This window comes from Sus scrofa, chromosome 6, assembly GCF_000003025.6.
Source record: "Sus scrofa isolate TJ Tabasco breed Duroc chromosome 6, Sscrofa11.1, whole genome shotgun sequence".
Classification (NCBI taxonomy): Eukaryota; Metazoa; Chordata; class Mammalia; order Artiodactyla; family Suidae; genus Sus; species Sus scrofa.
The window spans coordinates 95,987,806-96,005,146 of NC_010448.4; the positions used below are offsets into that span (position 1 = coordinate 95,987,806).

Sequence of the window (17,341 nt, forward strand, 5' to 3'; positions counted from 1 at the left end):
TGAGGAGACAGGCTTAGAGGAGTTAAGAACTTGTCACTGGAGTGAAGCTGGGTTCAGTCAGTCAAAGTCTGACTCAAAATTCTCTGTTCTTAAGTACTACATTTTAAGCCACCCTAACATAGGATCCTGCTTTTCTTTGTTCATATTATTTTCACATATTCTTTTAGCTTCTCATATGAAAGATTTTTTTTTTTTTTTGGTCTTTTTAGGGCCACACCCTCGACATACGGAGGTTCCCAGGCTAGGGGTTTAATCGGAGCTGTAGCTGCTGGCCTACACCACAGCCACAGCAACGCCAGATCTGAGCCGCCTCTTCAACCTACACCACAGCTTACGGCAATGCTGGATCCTTGACCCACTGAGCGAGGCCAGGGATCGAATCTGCAGCCTCATGGTTCCTAGTCAGATTCGTTTCCCCTGTGCCACAATGGGAACTCTAAAAGAAGTATCTTGAATGCACTAGCCTTTTATCACGTATGACCAGATTTTTGACTAGTTTCTGAGAACCTGCTGCTATAGAGAAATTTTCATTCTCTTGTTTTTCCATGGGAAGCTGAGATTTAGTACAACTGTATCATAGAGTGCCAGTTCTTTTAGGAGGAAATAGAATCATTCATTTAAGCCTTGAAGTTTTGAAAACACCCGGTTGTTCATGACATGAGTTTTTTAAATTGAATTCAATCTTAGACTCACTTTTATACATGTGTTTCTTCTTGTATCCATTTAAGTCCTATCCTTCCTACCCAGCCTGAGACAATTCATTTTTGAATCCTTTGGTCCCCTTATTTATCCTGAGTTCCTCTCAATTCATGTGCCTTTATTATTTATACATTTGGCACCTAGATAAGTTCCTTGAGGGTTAAGAACTGCTTTAATATGCAGTGCCTTATGAAGTTGGATACTCTAAATGTACATTGTTGTTGTTCATGATTGTAACAAGTAATCCAGTCCTTTGCATTTTGAGACAAGCAGGATCTAAATGTAACTTTCAGGAAGAAAGATTTTTGATAAAACTTAAGAACATTAAAAGTTTTAAGAAGTGTGTGTGTCTGTGAAAGTTATGTAATGTTTCCAGAATGGGAGAAAGAAAAAACCTCTTCTTCCCTGTTTTTCTTACAGGCACAAGATGCTGGTCTTGGGGTATCAATTTTACTATGCGTCAGAGCTCTTCAACTCAGATCAAGTGAGGACGAAGAAATGAAGGCATCAGTTTGTAAAACAATTGCTTGTCTCTTACCAGAAGATTTAGAAGTTAGACGAGCCTGTCAGCTTACAGAATTCTTAATTGAACCCAGTTTGGATGGATTTAATATGTTGGAAGAACTATATTCCCAACCAGATCAAAAATTTGATGAAGAAAATGCACCAGTTCCAAATTCTCTCCGATGTGAGCTTTTATTAGCTTTAAAAGCTCACTGGCCTTTTGATCCTGAATTTTGGGACTGGAAAACTTTAAAACGACACTGCCACCAACTTCTAGGACAAGAAGCCTCGGATTCTGATGATGATCTAAGTGGCTATGAAATGTCTATTAATGACACAGATGTTTTAGAGTCATTTCTCAGTGACTATGAGGAAGGTAAAGAAGATAAACAATATAGAAGGAGAGATATGACAGATCAGCATAAGGAGAAAAGAGACAAAAAACCCATTGGTTCTTCTGAAAGATATCAGAGGTGGCTTCAATATAAATTTTTCTGTTTGCTATGTAAGCGGGAATGTATAGAGGCCAGGATTCTTCATCATTCTAAGATGCATATGGAAGATGGGATTTATACCTGTCCAGTTTGTATAAAAAAATTCAAGAGAAAAGAAATATTTGTGCCTCATGTGATGGAACATGTTAAAATGCCACCAAGCAGAAGAGACCGCTCTAGAAAGAAATTACTGTTGAAAAGCTCTCAAAAGGGAATTTGTCCCAAGAGCCCCTCCACAACCCTGGAGCAAAGTCAATCATTGAATGAAGCCAAAGGAGAGTCACATGAATATGTCACATTCAGCAAATTAGAAGATTGCCACCTGCAAGACAGAGATTTGTACCCATGTCCTGGCACAGACTGTTCCCGTGTGTTTAAGCAATTTAAATACTTAAGTGTGCATCTTAAAGCTGAACACCAAAATAATGATGAAAATGCCAAGCACTACTTGGATATGAAAAATAGAAGAGAGAAGTGTACTTATTGTCGTCGACATTTCATGTCTGCTTTTCACCTGCGAGAACACGAACAAGTGCATTGTGGTCCTCAGCCTTATATGTGTGTATCTATAGATTGTTATGCTAGGTTTGGATCAGTGAACGAACTGCTTAACCATAAACAAAAACATGATGATCTGCGTTATAAATGTGAATTAAATGGCTGTAATATTGTTTTCAGTGACTTGGGACAGCTTTACCACCACGAAGCACAACATTTTAGGGATGCGTCTTATACATGCAACTTTGTTGGCTGTAAAAAGTTTTATTATTCCAAAATCGAATACCAGAATCACCTCTCAATGCACAATGTTGATAATTCAAATGGAGATGTAAAGAAATCAGTGAAACTTGAGGAGCCTGCAGCAAGTGAAAAGCAAGATTGTATTGCTCAGACCCATCTACTTAACCAAGCTGATAAATCACATTTACCAGAGGATCTTCTTTTCTGTGCAGGATCAGCTAGTTCTCAAATAGAAACTGCAGAAAATCTGAAAGAAAACAGTGACAGTAATTCCAGTGATCAGTTAAGTCACAGCTCTTCAGCTTCCATGAATGAAGAGTTAATTGACACACTGGATCACTCTGAAACCATGCAGGATATATTATTATCTCATGAGAAAGTCTTTGTGCCCTCCAGTTTAAAAGAAAAATGTTCCAGTGTGGCAGTTTGTTTTGATGGGACTAAGTTTACTTGTGGTTTTGATGGCTGTGGTTCCACGTACAAAAATGCAAAAGGCATGCAGAAGCATCTAAGGAAGGTTCATCCATACCATTTCAAACCCAAAAAGATAAAGACAAAAGATCTCTTTCCCTGTTTGGGTAATGAACATAATCAAACAACTGAAAAGTTTGATGCAGAACCTAAACCCAGCTCAGATACAAACAGTGACTCTCCAGATGAAGGTCTGGATCACAATATTCATACTAAATGCAAACGAGAACACCAAGGTTATTCCTCAGAAGCTTCCATTTGTGCTTCTAAAAGGCCATGTACAGAGGATACCATGTTGGAACTTCTGTTACGCTTGAAACATTTAAGCTTGAAAAACTCAATAACACATGGATCTTTCTCAGGGTCATTGCAGGGGTACCCATCCAGTGGTGCTAAGTCTCTTCAAGCAGTTTCATCTATTTCAGACCTTAATTTTCAGAATCAAGATGAAAATATGCCAAGTCAGTATCTTGCACAGTTGGCAGCCAAGCCTTTTTTCTGTGAGCTTCAAGGATGCAAATATGAATTTGTGACCAGAGAGGCTTTGTTAATGCATTATCTTAAAAAGCATAATTATTCAAAAGAAAAAGTCCTTCAGTTAACCATGTTTCAACATCGATATTCCCCTTTCCAGTGCCATATCTGCCAAAGGTCATTTACAAGAAAGACACACCTTAGGATTCATTATAAAAATAAACATCAAATTGGCAGTGACAGAGTAACTCAGAAACTATTAGATAATGAAAAATGTGATCACGAAGGCCCATGCTCAGTAGACAGGTTGAAAGGTGATTGTTCTGCAGAACTTGGACCTGATCCCAACAGTAATTCTGAGAAGCCACACTGTCATTCTAAAAAGGATGAATGCAGTTCAGAAACAGATTTGGAGTCATCCTGCGAAGAAACAGAAAGTAAAACATCTGATATTTCATCACCAATAAGTGGCCATAGAGAAGAAGGAGAAGGAAGAGAGGGGAGAGGTAGCAGAAGAACTGTTGCTAAAGGAAATCTCTGTTATATTTTGAATAAGTACCACAAACCATTCCATTGTATCCACAAAACTTGCAACTCCTCATTCACCAATCTGAAAGGCTTGATTCGCCATTACAGGACTGTGCATCAGTATAACAAAGAGCAGTTATGCTTAGAGAAAGACAAAGCAAGAACCAAAAGGGAACTTGTCAAATGTAAAAAGATATTTGCTTGCAAATATAAGGAATGTAACAAACGCTTCCTGTGCTCCAAAGCTCTTGCTAAGCACTGCAGTGACTCTCATAACCTAGACCACATTGAAGAGCCGAAAGTGCTTTCAGAAGCTGAATCAGCGGCCAGGTTTTCATGTAACCAGCCTCAGTGCCCTGCTGTATTTTATACATTCAGCAAGTTGAAGCACCACTTGATGGAACAGCATAATATCGAAGGAGAAATACATTCAGATTATGAAATTCATTGTGATCTCAATGGCTGTGGCCAGATTTTCACACATCGCAGTAATTATTCTCAACATGTGTATTATCGACATAAGGACTATTATGACGACCTGTTTAGAAGCCAGAAAGTGGCAAATGAAAGGCTACTAAGGAGCGAAAAGGTGTGTCAAACGGCTCACACTCAGGGCCACGAGCATCAGACTACCAGGAAATCATTTAATGCTAATAAGGCTAAAAAATGTGGCTTAATCAAAGAAAAGAAAGCTCCAATTAGTTTTAAAACAAGAGCTGAAGCCCTCCATATGTGCGTGGAGCATTCTGAGCACACACAGTACCCCTGCATGGTTCAAGGATGCTTATCTGTGGTGAAGTTGGAGAGCAGTATAGTGAGGCATTATAAACGTACCCATCAGATGAGTAGTGCCTATTTAGAGCAACAGATGGAAAATCTTGTCGTTTGTGTAAAATACGGTACCAAAATTAAGGAGGAGCCCCCTTCTGAAACAGAGCCCTGTATAAAGACAGAAGAAGATAGGAGCTGTGAATCCGAGCTCACCAAGCACAGCCATTCCCCAGGGGACAGTAGCATACCTGTCCAGACTGCCGATTCCCTTCATCTGGGTGAAAGGGATGGAGGTCCAAAAGGATGTACAGAAAGCAACCCAGTTTTTGATGCAGATACTCTGCTCTACAGAGGAACTTTGAAATGTAACCATAGTTCAGAAACCACTTCTTTGGAACAGTGTAATATAGTTCAGCCGCCTCCTTGTAAAATAGAAAATTCCATACCTAACCCTAACGGGACTGAAAGTGGGACTTATTTCACAAGTTTCCAGCTGCCTTTACCAAGGATCAAAGACTCAGAAACTGGGCAGCAAAGTTCAGGGCAAGAAAACACTGTAAAAAATATAACCCATGTCCCAAAAGAGAATTTTAGGAAGCACCCACAGCCCAGGTCATTTGATTTGAAGACGTACAAACCTATGGGATTTGAATCTTCATTTCTGAAATTTATTCAGGAAAGTGAAGAGAAAGAAGATGATTTTGATGATTGGGAGCCTTCAGAGCACTTAACATTAAATAATTCTTCTCAACCCAGTAATGACTTAACAGGGAGTGTTATGGCAAATAATATGGTGAATGACAGTGACCCTCAAGTTGACATACCTCATTCTTCCAGTGACTCTGCAATTCATGAGAACCTGACTGCAATCCCACCTTTAATAGTAGCTGAGACAACAACAGTTCCTTCCTTGGAAAACCTGAGGGTCGTATTGGACAAAGCATTAACAGACTGTGGAGAACTTGCCTTAAAACAGCTTCATTATCTTCGGCCAGTGGTTGTCCTTGAAAGATCTAAGTTTTCCACACCAATTTTAGACTTGTTTCCAACAAAAAAGACAGATGAGCTTTGTGTAGGAAGTTCCTAAATAGCAGTTTTGTTTTAGAAACAGACTGGCTCCAACACTGCAACATGGGGACAATTGCCGACTCGAACAAAGGCTGAGAACCAGCCACACTGTTGTTTAGGGTAGAATAGGCTGTGTATTTACATGAATGTATAATATCTATGTCAGCAGTATTGGCTGAGTCCATTAGCTCTCCAGTTGGTTTATTGATTGGGGTTTTTTGTTTGTTTGTTTATTAAAAAATGGAACTGTACTCTTGTTTGGTGCTAATTAATACATCAAAATATATTGGGGCTTCCTTTTTCAAATTAAGTGTGCATGATTGTATATGGAACAAATACTAAGATCCCAGGGTGGGAGGGCTAGGGAGAGGGATATGGAGTTCTTACTTGACTTGAATGTGCACCCAAGGGTGCTTTGTGTAATATATTGTACACTACAGCATCTTATATTTTTTGAGTTGAGTTTCAATAAATTACAGTTTTTCACCCATTTCTTGTTTACTCATAATGAGTTTTCATGCAGTACATAAACTGGAATTGCACTTGTATTTTCTGGAATGTGCAGTTACATTTTATCCCAGTAGTTTTTCGTTTCTTATTAACCTAATTTTGAATGATTATTGTCTTAAAATTTTTGTGGAAAGAAAATTCTGAGATGGAGTAATTAGTTCTGGGAGTCAAGATAGCTCCCAGAAGAGGATGTGCAGGAGTTGTCCAAGTAGAAAGGAGAGGGTATGCCAAGCATAATGTCAAGGGCATAGCAAATTCAGAGGTGTTGAGTCATGTTTCCAGGGAAGTACAAATAATTTGATAGGCTGTCAGTGCAAGAGGAGCACTGGGACAGATGAGATTATTGTAGAAATAGATAGGAACAAAACCATGAACACTAAGGACTTTGGATGAGTCCATAGGCAGCTGAGAGCCTTTGAAGGATTTTAAACAAAACCTTCATGTTAATAATCTATAGACCACTTGAAATGAGTGTGTTTTGAGGGGCTGGGAATGGAAGTAGTAGAAAATAAGATGAAGTTATTGAGGTAAATTTGGTGATGGGTCTGTACTGACAACTGCAGCAGGGGAAAGAGTAGAGGAAAAGGAGATATTCAAGAGGATTATTGGGTATTGGAGTGTGAAGAAAATGTTCTGAGGAAAACCTAAGGTTCAGTAGTGATATAACCAATTGAAGTGGGAATACGAAAGAAAGAAATGGGTTTTGAGGAAAAGGAAGGAAAGCCAAGGTGTGTTTGGTCTTTGGATGTGTTAAGTTTCAGTGGACTATGGGACATCCGTGTCTAATGACAAGGAAACAATGTTTTCTTATAAATACACCAGCTTTATTCTCCATCCCCTATGAAGTTTTCAGCCACTTTCATTAGCCAGCAGTGGAATGACTCACTAACTTGCCTTTCTCACGTCTCTGATTAGGATGTAAAGATCTTTTCTCTGGCCTTTAAACCTTGTTTTGTCTAGGAATTTCATTCTGCCACCTCCTCCCTGAGAATCTGAAGAACCCCCCCCCCCAGCCCATATTATTTCATGGCTCAGAAAAAGTGGCAGAAATAGACATCTTAGAGGCTAAGGTCACTATTGACTCCTTGGGCTCTTAGGCTAATTTTTTCTTTGGACTTCAGTTTCCTCACTTATGAAGTAATGGGATGTGGGTGACCATTAAAGGTCCTTACCTGTGATCTGCGCATGAGAAGTAACCAGTGACCTCATTTTAAAACGCGTCATACTAGGAGTTCCCGTCGTGGTACAGCATAAACGAATCCAACTAGGAACCATGAAGTGGCGTTGCCGTGAGCTGTGGTGTACGTTGCAGATGTGGCTGAGATCTGGTGTTTTTGTGGCAGTTGTGTAGGCCAGCGGCTACAGCTCCGATTAGACCCCTAGCCTGGGAACCTCCATATGGCATGGGTGCAGCCCTAAAAAGACAAAAGCCAAAAAATAAAATTTGTCATTCTAGAGGTTTTTAGACTAGACCAAGAGAAAGCTGCTAATTTGATTAAGACTCAACTATAGCCATTCAACCACCCCTAACTCCTACCCTTGGAAGGACCAAGTGAGTCTATTTGCAGTATAACTAAACCCTAATCTTCAGAACACAATTGCAAGTTTGCTTTAAGATGATCCTGGGAATTCTTTGGTGGTTTAGCTGGTTAAGGATCCAGCCTGGTCACTGCTGTGGCCCTGGTCACTGTGTGGCAAGGGTTTGATCCCTGGCCTTGGATCTTCGGGATGCTGTGAATGTGGCAAAAGAATATATCCTAAAATCATTTTCTATTTCATTTGGAGCAGCTTGCTTTGTTAGATCTTTATTGAAAACAGTGTTAATATGTTAAAGTCAGTATGTGTGGTTATATGATAATACAGGAGGTCAAAGTATTATTTTCCTGTCATTGTTACCGGATGTTTCTCTGGGATTTGTCCCCAAGCCCTGACACAGACCTAGAAGCATTGAGTTTGTGCCCTCAAAAATGATAGGTGGAAGTCGAGAATGCCAGTCACTTTGATTCTTGCCTTTTATCTAGAATTTTCTTGCTTCTGTGTTTCCCCATATTCATGAGTACACGTGTGAAAGAGAGGTTGGAGAGCGATGGTGAAGAAAAGTTATGATGAGCTTTCCTAGGGATTTCATCCCCAACCTGTCCTCTCAGTCCCAGGTTGCCTCCTTCTGAGCAGCACTGCCAAGGACAGAGTCATTGGAGGACAGAGTTGGTCATTAACCAACTATTTAAAGATAATTTCAGGTGCTTTAGCAGATAAAAATAACAAAGCAAATTTGTTAAGACGTCTGCCATCTCTAATGTGAGGGCTGGGGTAGCTTAAACATTTTAATCAAAGTATGGTTGTGGACCAGCACCATGGACATCACATTGGAGCTTGTTTGAAATGTGGAATATCAGGTCTAGACCTTCGGGACCAAAGTATACTTAGTAAGATCTCCAGATGATTGATAGGCACAGAAAAGTTCTAGAAGCAGTGGCCTAGAATACAAAATGGGAAGTGCTGTGAGAATTCAGGGTAATTATGCTTTTCTTTTTCAGCACTTTTATTTACTTATGTATTGGCACCCGTGACTTGTGGAAGCACCCTGGCCAGGGATCAAACCTGGCCCGCAGTTGGCAACCTGTGCCACAACTGCAAGCAACACCCAGTCCTTAACCTGCTGTGCCACATAGGGACTTACTTTAGCACTTTATATAAAATTATCTTGAATTTTCATAACTCCATAAAGCTAGTACTGTTAGTATTCTTATTTGACACACAAAAATTTAAGGTGGGGAGTTCCTCTGTAGCTCAGCAGATTAAAGATCTGGCATTGTCACTGCTGCAGCTTGAGTCGCTGCTGTGGCGCAGCATCTCTGGCCCTCCCTGGAACTTCCAGATACTATGAAAAAAAAAAAAAAAAAACACTCAAGGATGAAGTGTCTTGCTTAGCTGATAAAAGCTAGGAAGAGGTGGAGCCAAGTTTCCAATCTCTTCTGACTAGAAAAATATCAGAAGGGAACTTAATGTGAAGGAAGAAAGATGGAAAGTTGCAGGTGGTACTGAAATACCAAAAATACCACAGTTCTGTAATTAGTGTATTTTTTTGTGAAAGTGAATAATGGGAAATAAAGTTTGAAGCACAAGTGAAAAACAGGCGTGAAGATCCAACTCCAATCGTATGTCCAGTGCTGACATTTTCTCATTTGAGAGAGAGGTGGAAAACTTGTTTCTGTGCACAACATGTAACCTATGGAAAATCAGTTCTTCTTTCTCAAAGAGACTTTTATAAGAAAAGTTGCTCTTTACCACCACAGTATACTGTGATGCCTCATGGCTTTACCTACTAATTCAGGGCACAGCTTCCTAATATTGTAAAGTAGTCTAGAGAGAGTGGCCCTCTCTGCAAGCAGGCCTGCTTGGTCTACACTTGCAGAAATGTATTCTGGACAGACTGCATTTGAAGCCTGAACCACTTTGAGGAAGGTAACTGGTATGGTCAGGAGATTAAGAAACCTGTCAAGGAAGTTCTGTTGTGGCTTAGTGGTAACAAGCCTGACTGGTATCCATGAGGATGTGGGTTCAATCCCTGGCCTCATTCAGTGGGTTAAAGTGTTCAGCACTGCCATGAGCTGTGGTGTAGATCATAGATGCGACTCGGATTCCATGTTGCTGTTGCTGTGGTGTAGGCGGGCAGCTGTAGCTCCGATTGGACCCCTAACCGGGGAACTTTCAAATACCGTGGGTGAGGCCCTTAAAAAAAAAAAAAAAAAAAAAAAGACAGTGAAGACTTCCTCTTCTGCCAGCTGGATGTAGATGACAGAGAGACCCTAGATGGAGAGAGCCTGGGTCCCTGGATCACCACATGGAGGAAAGTCACTGGCCAATCAAGAATGCCTGCCTTGGTGTGTTTTATGAGTAAGAAAGAAATTTCTAAGATATTCAGAGCCTTATATATTTGTATAACGTATACATTTAAAAGATAGAGACAATGAAGGGCCAATTGAGGGTTTGAAAATAGGCATTGCATAAATCCAAAGTTACAGTATGTGTAAGTCAAAGCGTCCTAGTAGGGCATGATGGGGAAGTGGAGGTGGCTGAGTGGACAGGTGGATGACACTATCTAAAAGTGGGCTGAGATACCTTCTATAGAGATAACTTTTTTACCATTGGAGGTGTTCAGCTGTCCAAGAGGAGAGTTAAACAATAAATGGGTTTTTCAAACTAGGTTCTCTTGAGGGACCTTATATTGTTGAGATTTACTATACCTTATATTTGGTCATAAATGCCACTATAAATAATAGTTGTACTTATCTATATTCTTTTACGCAAATTACCAAATTCTCATCACATTATGCCTACAAGATAAGAATTGCTCTCATTTTACCAATATTGAACCTCAAGTTAGTAACTTGCCCAAGGTAACAGGGTTAATGAATAGTATCACAAAAATTTGAACCCAGATCTGTTATACCCCTAAAGGCCTATCCTCTTAACAGCTACTTAAAAGCTTCTGTAGAAATGAGTACATAAATATGGTAATAGGCACTTGATGATTGAACAGTTTAGGCTATAAAGATATTTGGAATTCTTCTAGGGGATTTTGTATTTATTTAAAATATTCTAGGAGCTCCTGCAGTGACACAGCTGGTTAAGTATCCCATGTTGCCACAGCTATGGCCCGGATTTGATCCCTGACGTGGGAACTGCTGCAGCTTTGGGGGTTGGAGGAAGTCTAATGCCTGCTATGTACCAAGCACTAGATTTACAGTAGTCAATGAAATAGACATGTTTCCTGCCTTCCTTGAGTTTACAATAGTCAGGGAAGAAATATTAAACCACAAACTGCACAAATAACCTTAATTGTGTTAAGAGTTTTGAAAGTAAAGTATAAGATGCTGTGTAATCACGAGATCTAATCTACCAAAGGAAGTCTTGGGAAATGATTCAGTTGTCACCAGCTTGTTTTTCTCCAAAAAATTTCCGATTATCATTCTTTAATGGTTTCTGACATATGTTTAACTTGTTATAGGAAAATCCCAAGTCTTATCTGAGTAATTTTTATGCCTTTCTAGAAAAGATTCTGGTTGTGTTCACTCACCAGCCGACTATGGGTTTAACATCAACAGCATTCACTCCTAAATCAGTGGGTCTTTTTGTTCCCGTGCTGCGTATCCAGTAGCATTCTGGACTCCATGGTCTGCCTGTGCCCCTGACACCTGGTACAACTTGCCACTCCTCCCCTTCCTGCAGGATCAAAATTGTTACTCCTTCTCCACCAAGCCTCCTATTCACATTCTTTCTTTCAGTCAACCAGATGGGCAAATTGGAAAAGCAGCAGACAGTATTTTCTCAAAAATTATTTGTCATAACTGACCCATTCTCTTCCTTCCTCACCGTGTCCCCCCCGCCCCCTTCTCTTGGTACAAACTGTCTTTGTAACTGGTTTGGATTCTTGCTGTCTTTGTAACTGACCTCACTGTTTGTATTATACACTTGTGTGTGAACTATCTTTTTTCACAGAAGAATTTTGGGAATAGATTATACATTCTGTATTTTCACACCTCCTTGCTGAGTAGATAGGTACTAGTCAGTAACTAAAGGATTTGATAACATGTCATATAGCTTATGGTGCAGTGTGCTGCAGTTTTACCATGTGCTTAGGAAATTACATCATTTGTTCTTAATATAAACCTTGTAAAGGTGATAAAATCCCCATCTGTAAGCAGATGAGCAAAATGAGGCTCAAATATGTCAAATGCTTTCCCAGCTGGTGATTTGACCCTTAGCCTGGGAACTTCCATATGCCACAGGTGCTGCCCAAAATTAAAAAAAAATTATTTATTAAAATTTTTTTTAAAAGTTTGCTGCAATTCCTGTTGTGGCACAGCAGAAATGAATCCAACCGGTGTCCATGAGGATGCAATTTCCATCCCTGGCCTTGCTCAATGGGTCAGGGATCTGGCGTTGCTGTGAGCCATGTGTAGGTCGCAGATGTGGCTCAGATCCTGAGTTGCTTTGGCTGTGGTGGAGGCTGGCCTCCGTAGCTCTGATTCTACCCCTAGCCTGGGAACTTCCATATGCTATGGGTGCAGCTCTAAAAAGCAAAATAAATAAATAAATAATTTTTTTTAATTTAAAAAATTTAAAAAGTCTTCCCAAAGATAAAAATTTCTAAACAATAGTGACATATGAAAAAGAGACTGCTACAAAACAACCCAGTACTAACCTTCCTCCACATTTACCGAATAAACTATTCCCTCTTTAGAAAAGCCTTCTTTAAATCCCATCTCCTCAAATCTGCACTTAACCTCAGTTTTCTCAGTTGAAATGTGAAAATAATTGCTGCCCATTCCATGTATTGTTAGAAATGTTCTATACACTGTCCAAGAGGGTAACCTCTAGTCACATGTGGCTTCTTATATTTAATTAAAATGAAATAAAATGCAAAATTCAGTTCCTCAGCCACGCTATCCACATTACAAGTGACTAGTGGCTACCATGTTGGACAGAGCAGATACAGAACATTTCCATCGGTGCAGAAAGTTCTACTGGACAGTGCAATCCTAGAGTTAGGATTTGCCAAAAATCAGAGAAAGTGATATGACTGAACTGAAAACCCAGGCAAGCATCTGGTTGGTTTTGAGTAAGAAGATTCAGTGGGTGAGTGAGAAGCAAGCTGACATTCAGAACAGTGACATCACAAAGCACAGCTCACAATGGCTCCTGAACACCTGGACTCCTAGACCTCATTCCCTAACTCATATCTAGGCTCCTGAAGCCTCTGCACATGTAGTTCCTGGAGCTGCTTTTATTAAAATGTCATCTCCATCTTCTGCCTGGGACGTCATCATAGATTATCTCTCTCTGAGCTCGATATGGAAGTATCTACAAGCAACTCTTATGGGAGAGACTAGTGTGCCTCAGCAAACAAATTTGGGGCGGCTAGATAATCTTGCTCCAGCTGTGCAAGTTCTCCTGGGGATTTCCTTTTTGATTTTATTGGGAATAGGAGTATATGCCTTATGGAAACGAAGTGTTCAGTCAATTCAGGTTATGCTCTTTTGTTATGGAGAAATTTAAATTGTTATGAATTGAAATTTGGTTAGTTCTCTCCCGTAGTGCTGCCATCCAGTTTTAAGACCATGTAGATGAGCAAGAGTGAATCCTTGTCTCTGAAGTTGGTTGAAACTAGATTACCCTTAAAAATTTCCACCTACTAGGTTTGGGGCATAAAAATACTTTCTCACAATGATCTTTGGCTTATAATGAAACAGATCAAAGAAGTTCATAACCTGAGATGGCAGCCTTACCTCCAGATTTATTTGATCATGTATTTGGATTCATCTTTATCTAACTGTGTGCCAGACACCATGTGGAGTACCTTTTAGGGAAGAGCACTGAAAGTGGAACTGGGATCTTTTTTTTTTCCCTTTTTCTTTTTAGGACCGCACCTGTGGCATATGGAAGTTCCCACGCTAGGGGGCGAACCGGAGCTGCACCTGCTGGCCTACGCCACAGCCACAGCAATGCCGGATCCAAGTCGAAACTGTGACCTCACAGATACTAGTCAGGTTCTTAACCCAATGTGACATGGGAACTCCTAGAACTGGGATCTTGGGTTTTGCCTCTCTGTTCTTACTGTGCCATTACTCCGTAACTGATTGAGGAGGAAAGTATATTTATTTAGTCATCAAGATATCTCCATGGAGTTCCCATCGTGCGCAGTGGAAACGAATCCAACTAGGAAACATGAGGTTCGGGTTCGATCCCTGGCCTCTCTTAGTGAGTTAAAGATCTGGTGTTGCTGTGGCTGTGGTGTTGGCTGGCAGCTCCGATTGGACCCCTAGCCTGGCAGCCTCCATATACTGCGGGTGCGGCCCTTAAAAGACAAAAAGACCAAAAAAAAAAAAAAAAAAAAGATATCTTCATTATTTCCTTGTTTTAACAAAACAAATCTCTGTGAATATACAGGGGATCTTTGGGGGAACAGGAGTAAAATTGGCTGGGATTATGAGAAATATTTAGGATTTTGCATACTTCTGTTTAATCACTAATAATAATAGCTATATTTACAATAAAGCTAAAATGCTTTGAAAATCCCAACAACTCTGTAAAATGGATAGAGGTTATTTTCCTATGAGAAAGAAGAAACTGAGGTGCATTGAGGTTCAGCCTCAATTTGAGATAGAATTTAAAGGGGGCTTTTCTCAGAGTTCCCCTGTGGCTCAGCGGGTTGAGGATCTGGCTTTGTCACTGCTGTGTCATGGGTTTGATCCCAGGTCCAGGAGCTTCCGAATGGGGTGGAGAGAGAGAGAAAAAAGAGGGCTTTATTAAAGAATAAGTGGTTTACTTGGTAAATGCTGAGAGGTTATTACTGGATTATTTCATGGAATTCACCTATTTTCATGTCATTACTATTGAGAAATCACTCACTGCATTCTCTTAAACTCTTGAAACCCTGCATGGTAGATAGGGCAGGGATTATTATTTCCATTTTGTAGGTGAGGGAACTTGGTTATCACTGACCCATGTTGACATAAACTGAGAAAACTGGCAAAACAGATTTGAACCCAGTTTTCAGGATTCCAAATTAAGTTCTTTTCCAAAATCTCATTTAATAAAGTCCACTGACCTAAATCCCTAATAGGGATTTTTGTGTCTACATAGTCATATATGTGCATTTCAATCAGCTAATAGAAGAATATAAGGCAAAACACCAAACTCTTATTTGTATTTCTAAGTTCTGCTCTTGTTTGATTAACATTTAACCCAATCAGAAAGATGAAGTCACACCCCTCCAGACACCTCAGCTAAGAAGAAGAGGTGATGTAACAGTGGTTAATAAACTCTGGAGTCAGTCCCTTGGGGCTTCTCAGTCCCACAACTTGCTGTGTGACCTGAGAGCAATCACTTAGTTTCTCAACCCCAGTTTGCTTATCTGTAAAATGGGTTTGCTAACAATGCCTCCCTCGGGGTTTTGTGAGGACTAAAGGAGATACTGCATGTATAAAGCTGAGCAGGTAATAGTACTCAACAAGCAGCGCTAGTTATTTTAAGGGGAAAAAAAAGATGATTGTTTTTATTTTCTAATCCTGGCAGGAATCTGTCCTAGCATATTAAAAAATGTTTTTTTTCCATGACCAGGAAGTCCAGTCTTTCAGACTGCTGTGTCCTGAGAGAATAAACATGGAAATCAGAATTCCTAGATTCCAGTCTTGGCTCTGCCATTTCCAAGTATATGACCTTGGACAATGACAGGGTCCAGACGGGAAGGTGTCTAAAGGATTATCTAGTTCTGTTTTTTTCTACATAAATAGGTCATTCATAGGCAAGGAAACTTCTAGCACTCAGAGCCTTGCCTGTGGCAAACTTTTAGTAAACGGTATGTATTATTATAATCTTTATTCATTAAATGCAAACAATAATCCCTGACCTGCCTACCACTCCATTTTGTGGTGAAGAGCAAAAGACAACGTAGGTATGAAAATGTTTTGTTAAACAGAGGCTTGGCATAGGACTGAGGGATTACGGTTACCATTTAGAGTATTGTTTTTGCATTTGTGGAAAACGGTGGCATTTCCCATGAATAAACAAGTAATGTTCACCTTCTGTTGTTTTCATTCTAGAAAATATTGTTGTTTATAATCACACTCTACAAACTTTACAAGAAAGGCTCAGATTTTTTTCAGGCTTTGCTGGTCAGCCCAGAAGGGAGTGCTCTCCCGGTTCAAGACAATATCTTCCTATCATTGGGCCTGCAAGAGAAAATTCTGAAAAAGCTTCAGATGGTGGAAAACAAAGTGAAAGACCTGGAGGGGATGATCATTTCCCAAAAACCTACCACAAAGAGGGACTGTTCCTCTGAGCCCTACTGCAGCTGCTCCGACTGTCAGAGCCCCTTGCCGACATCAGGGTTTACATCCACATCTGAAATGTGATGGACTCCAATCTTTTCCAGAAAAGCACTGTTTCCCTCATGTGTGTGGTGGTGTTATCAATAAAGATAGAGAACTATGTTGAAATTACCCGGCCAGGACTGGCTCTCTATTTGGCAGGACCCAGCTTCCACTTGTGTGTGTGGTGGGATCACATGGGGAGGATCGTGGTGGTTTAAAATGTCAGGCTAGGAGTTCCGTCATGGCTCGGAGGGTTAAGAAACCAGCAAGTGTCCATGAGGATGTGGATTCATTCCATGGCCTCGCCCAGTCGGTTAAGTATCCAGTGTAACCATGAGCTATACTGTGGGTCGCAGACTTGGCTCAGATCCCTGGCGTGGCTGTGGCTGTGGCTGGCAGCTGTAGCTCTACTTTGACCCCCTAGCCCAGGAACTTCCATTTGCTGAAGATTTGGCCGTAAAAAGAAATCTGGCAGTCTGGCAACTGTAAGCAGCCATTCAGAAAAGGTATCCATGGGAATGGGAAAAAAAGGGGGAGTGGTCAGGGATATGGCCTTGAACTCCATGTCGAAGAGGCTGGATTAGATATAAGAACTGCAAGAACGTGGTTTTTGTTTTTTTGTTTTTTTTGTCTTTTGTCTATTTAAGGCCACATCCTTGGCATATGGAGTTTCCCAGGCCAGGGGTCGAATTAGAGCTGCAGCTGCCAGCCTATACCACAGCCACAGCCACACAGGATCCAAGCTGCATCTGCGATCTACACCACAGCTCATGGCAGTGCTGAATCCTTAACCCACTGAGGGAAGCCAGGGATCAAACCTGCATCCTCAGGGATACTTGTTGGTTTTGTTACCTCTGAGCCACAACGGGAACTCCCAAAATATTTTATTTGGTGTGCAAATAAACAGTGATTTGTTGGTATGCTGAAAAAAAGCTGCTGTGCTATTAAACAGAAGACAATATAGCAGTTTTCCAAGTGATGTCTTCCTAAGGTATTTCTGCAGGTAATTCTGACCATAATTTAGGTTCAGTGCATGGGAGTTAAAGTGCGACCCCTGTATAAAGATAAGACTTCAATGTATAGTGCAAAAACAGGTTGGTGAATACAGGGTGAGGCCAGAAAAGGCTTTGCAGAGGAGGTGACAATGAGTTGTCCCATAACGGGCTATAGAGGCAAACAATGAAATGGAAGGTGTTCCTGCTA

General features: G+C 40.5%; 2 protein-coding genes across 4 annotated transcripts in view; both read left to right on the forward strand.

Moving 5' to 3' along the window:
* Positions 1 to 6,240, forward strand: part of RLF (rearranged L-myc fusion) — a 93,972-nt gene extending 87,732 nt beyond the window's left edge. For all 3 annotated transcript variants that reach the window (XM_003356327.4, XM_021096011.1, XM_021096010.1), the window contains one exon: positions 1,120 to 6,240. In XM_003356327.4, the coding sequence (XP_003356375.2) occupies positions 1,120 to 5,769 (4,650 nt within the window). In that variant the 3' untranslated portion in view covers positions 5,770 to 6,240. The remainder of the gene's footprint in view (positions 1 to 1,119) is intronic.
* On the forward strand, positions 12,328 to 16,264 carry TMCO2 (transmembrane and coiled-coil domains 2). Its single transcript, XM_003356328.4, has 2 exons — positions 12,328 to 13,292; positions 15,869 to 16,264. Exons 1-2 carry the CDS (start codon positions 13,059 to 13,061, stop codon positions 16,178 to 16,180), a joined length of 546 nt encoding a protein of 181 aa, XP_003356376.2. The 5' UTR covers positions 12,328 to 13,058; the 3' UTR covers positions 16,181 to 16,264.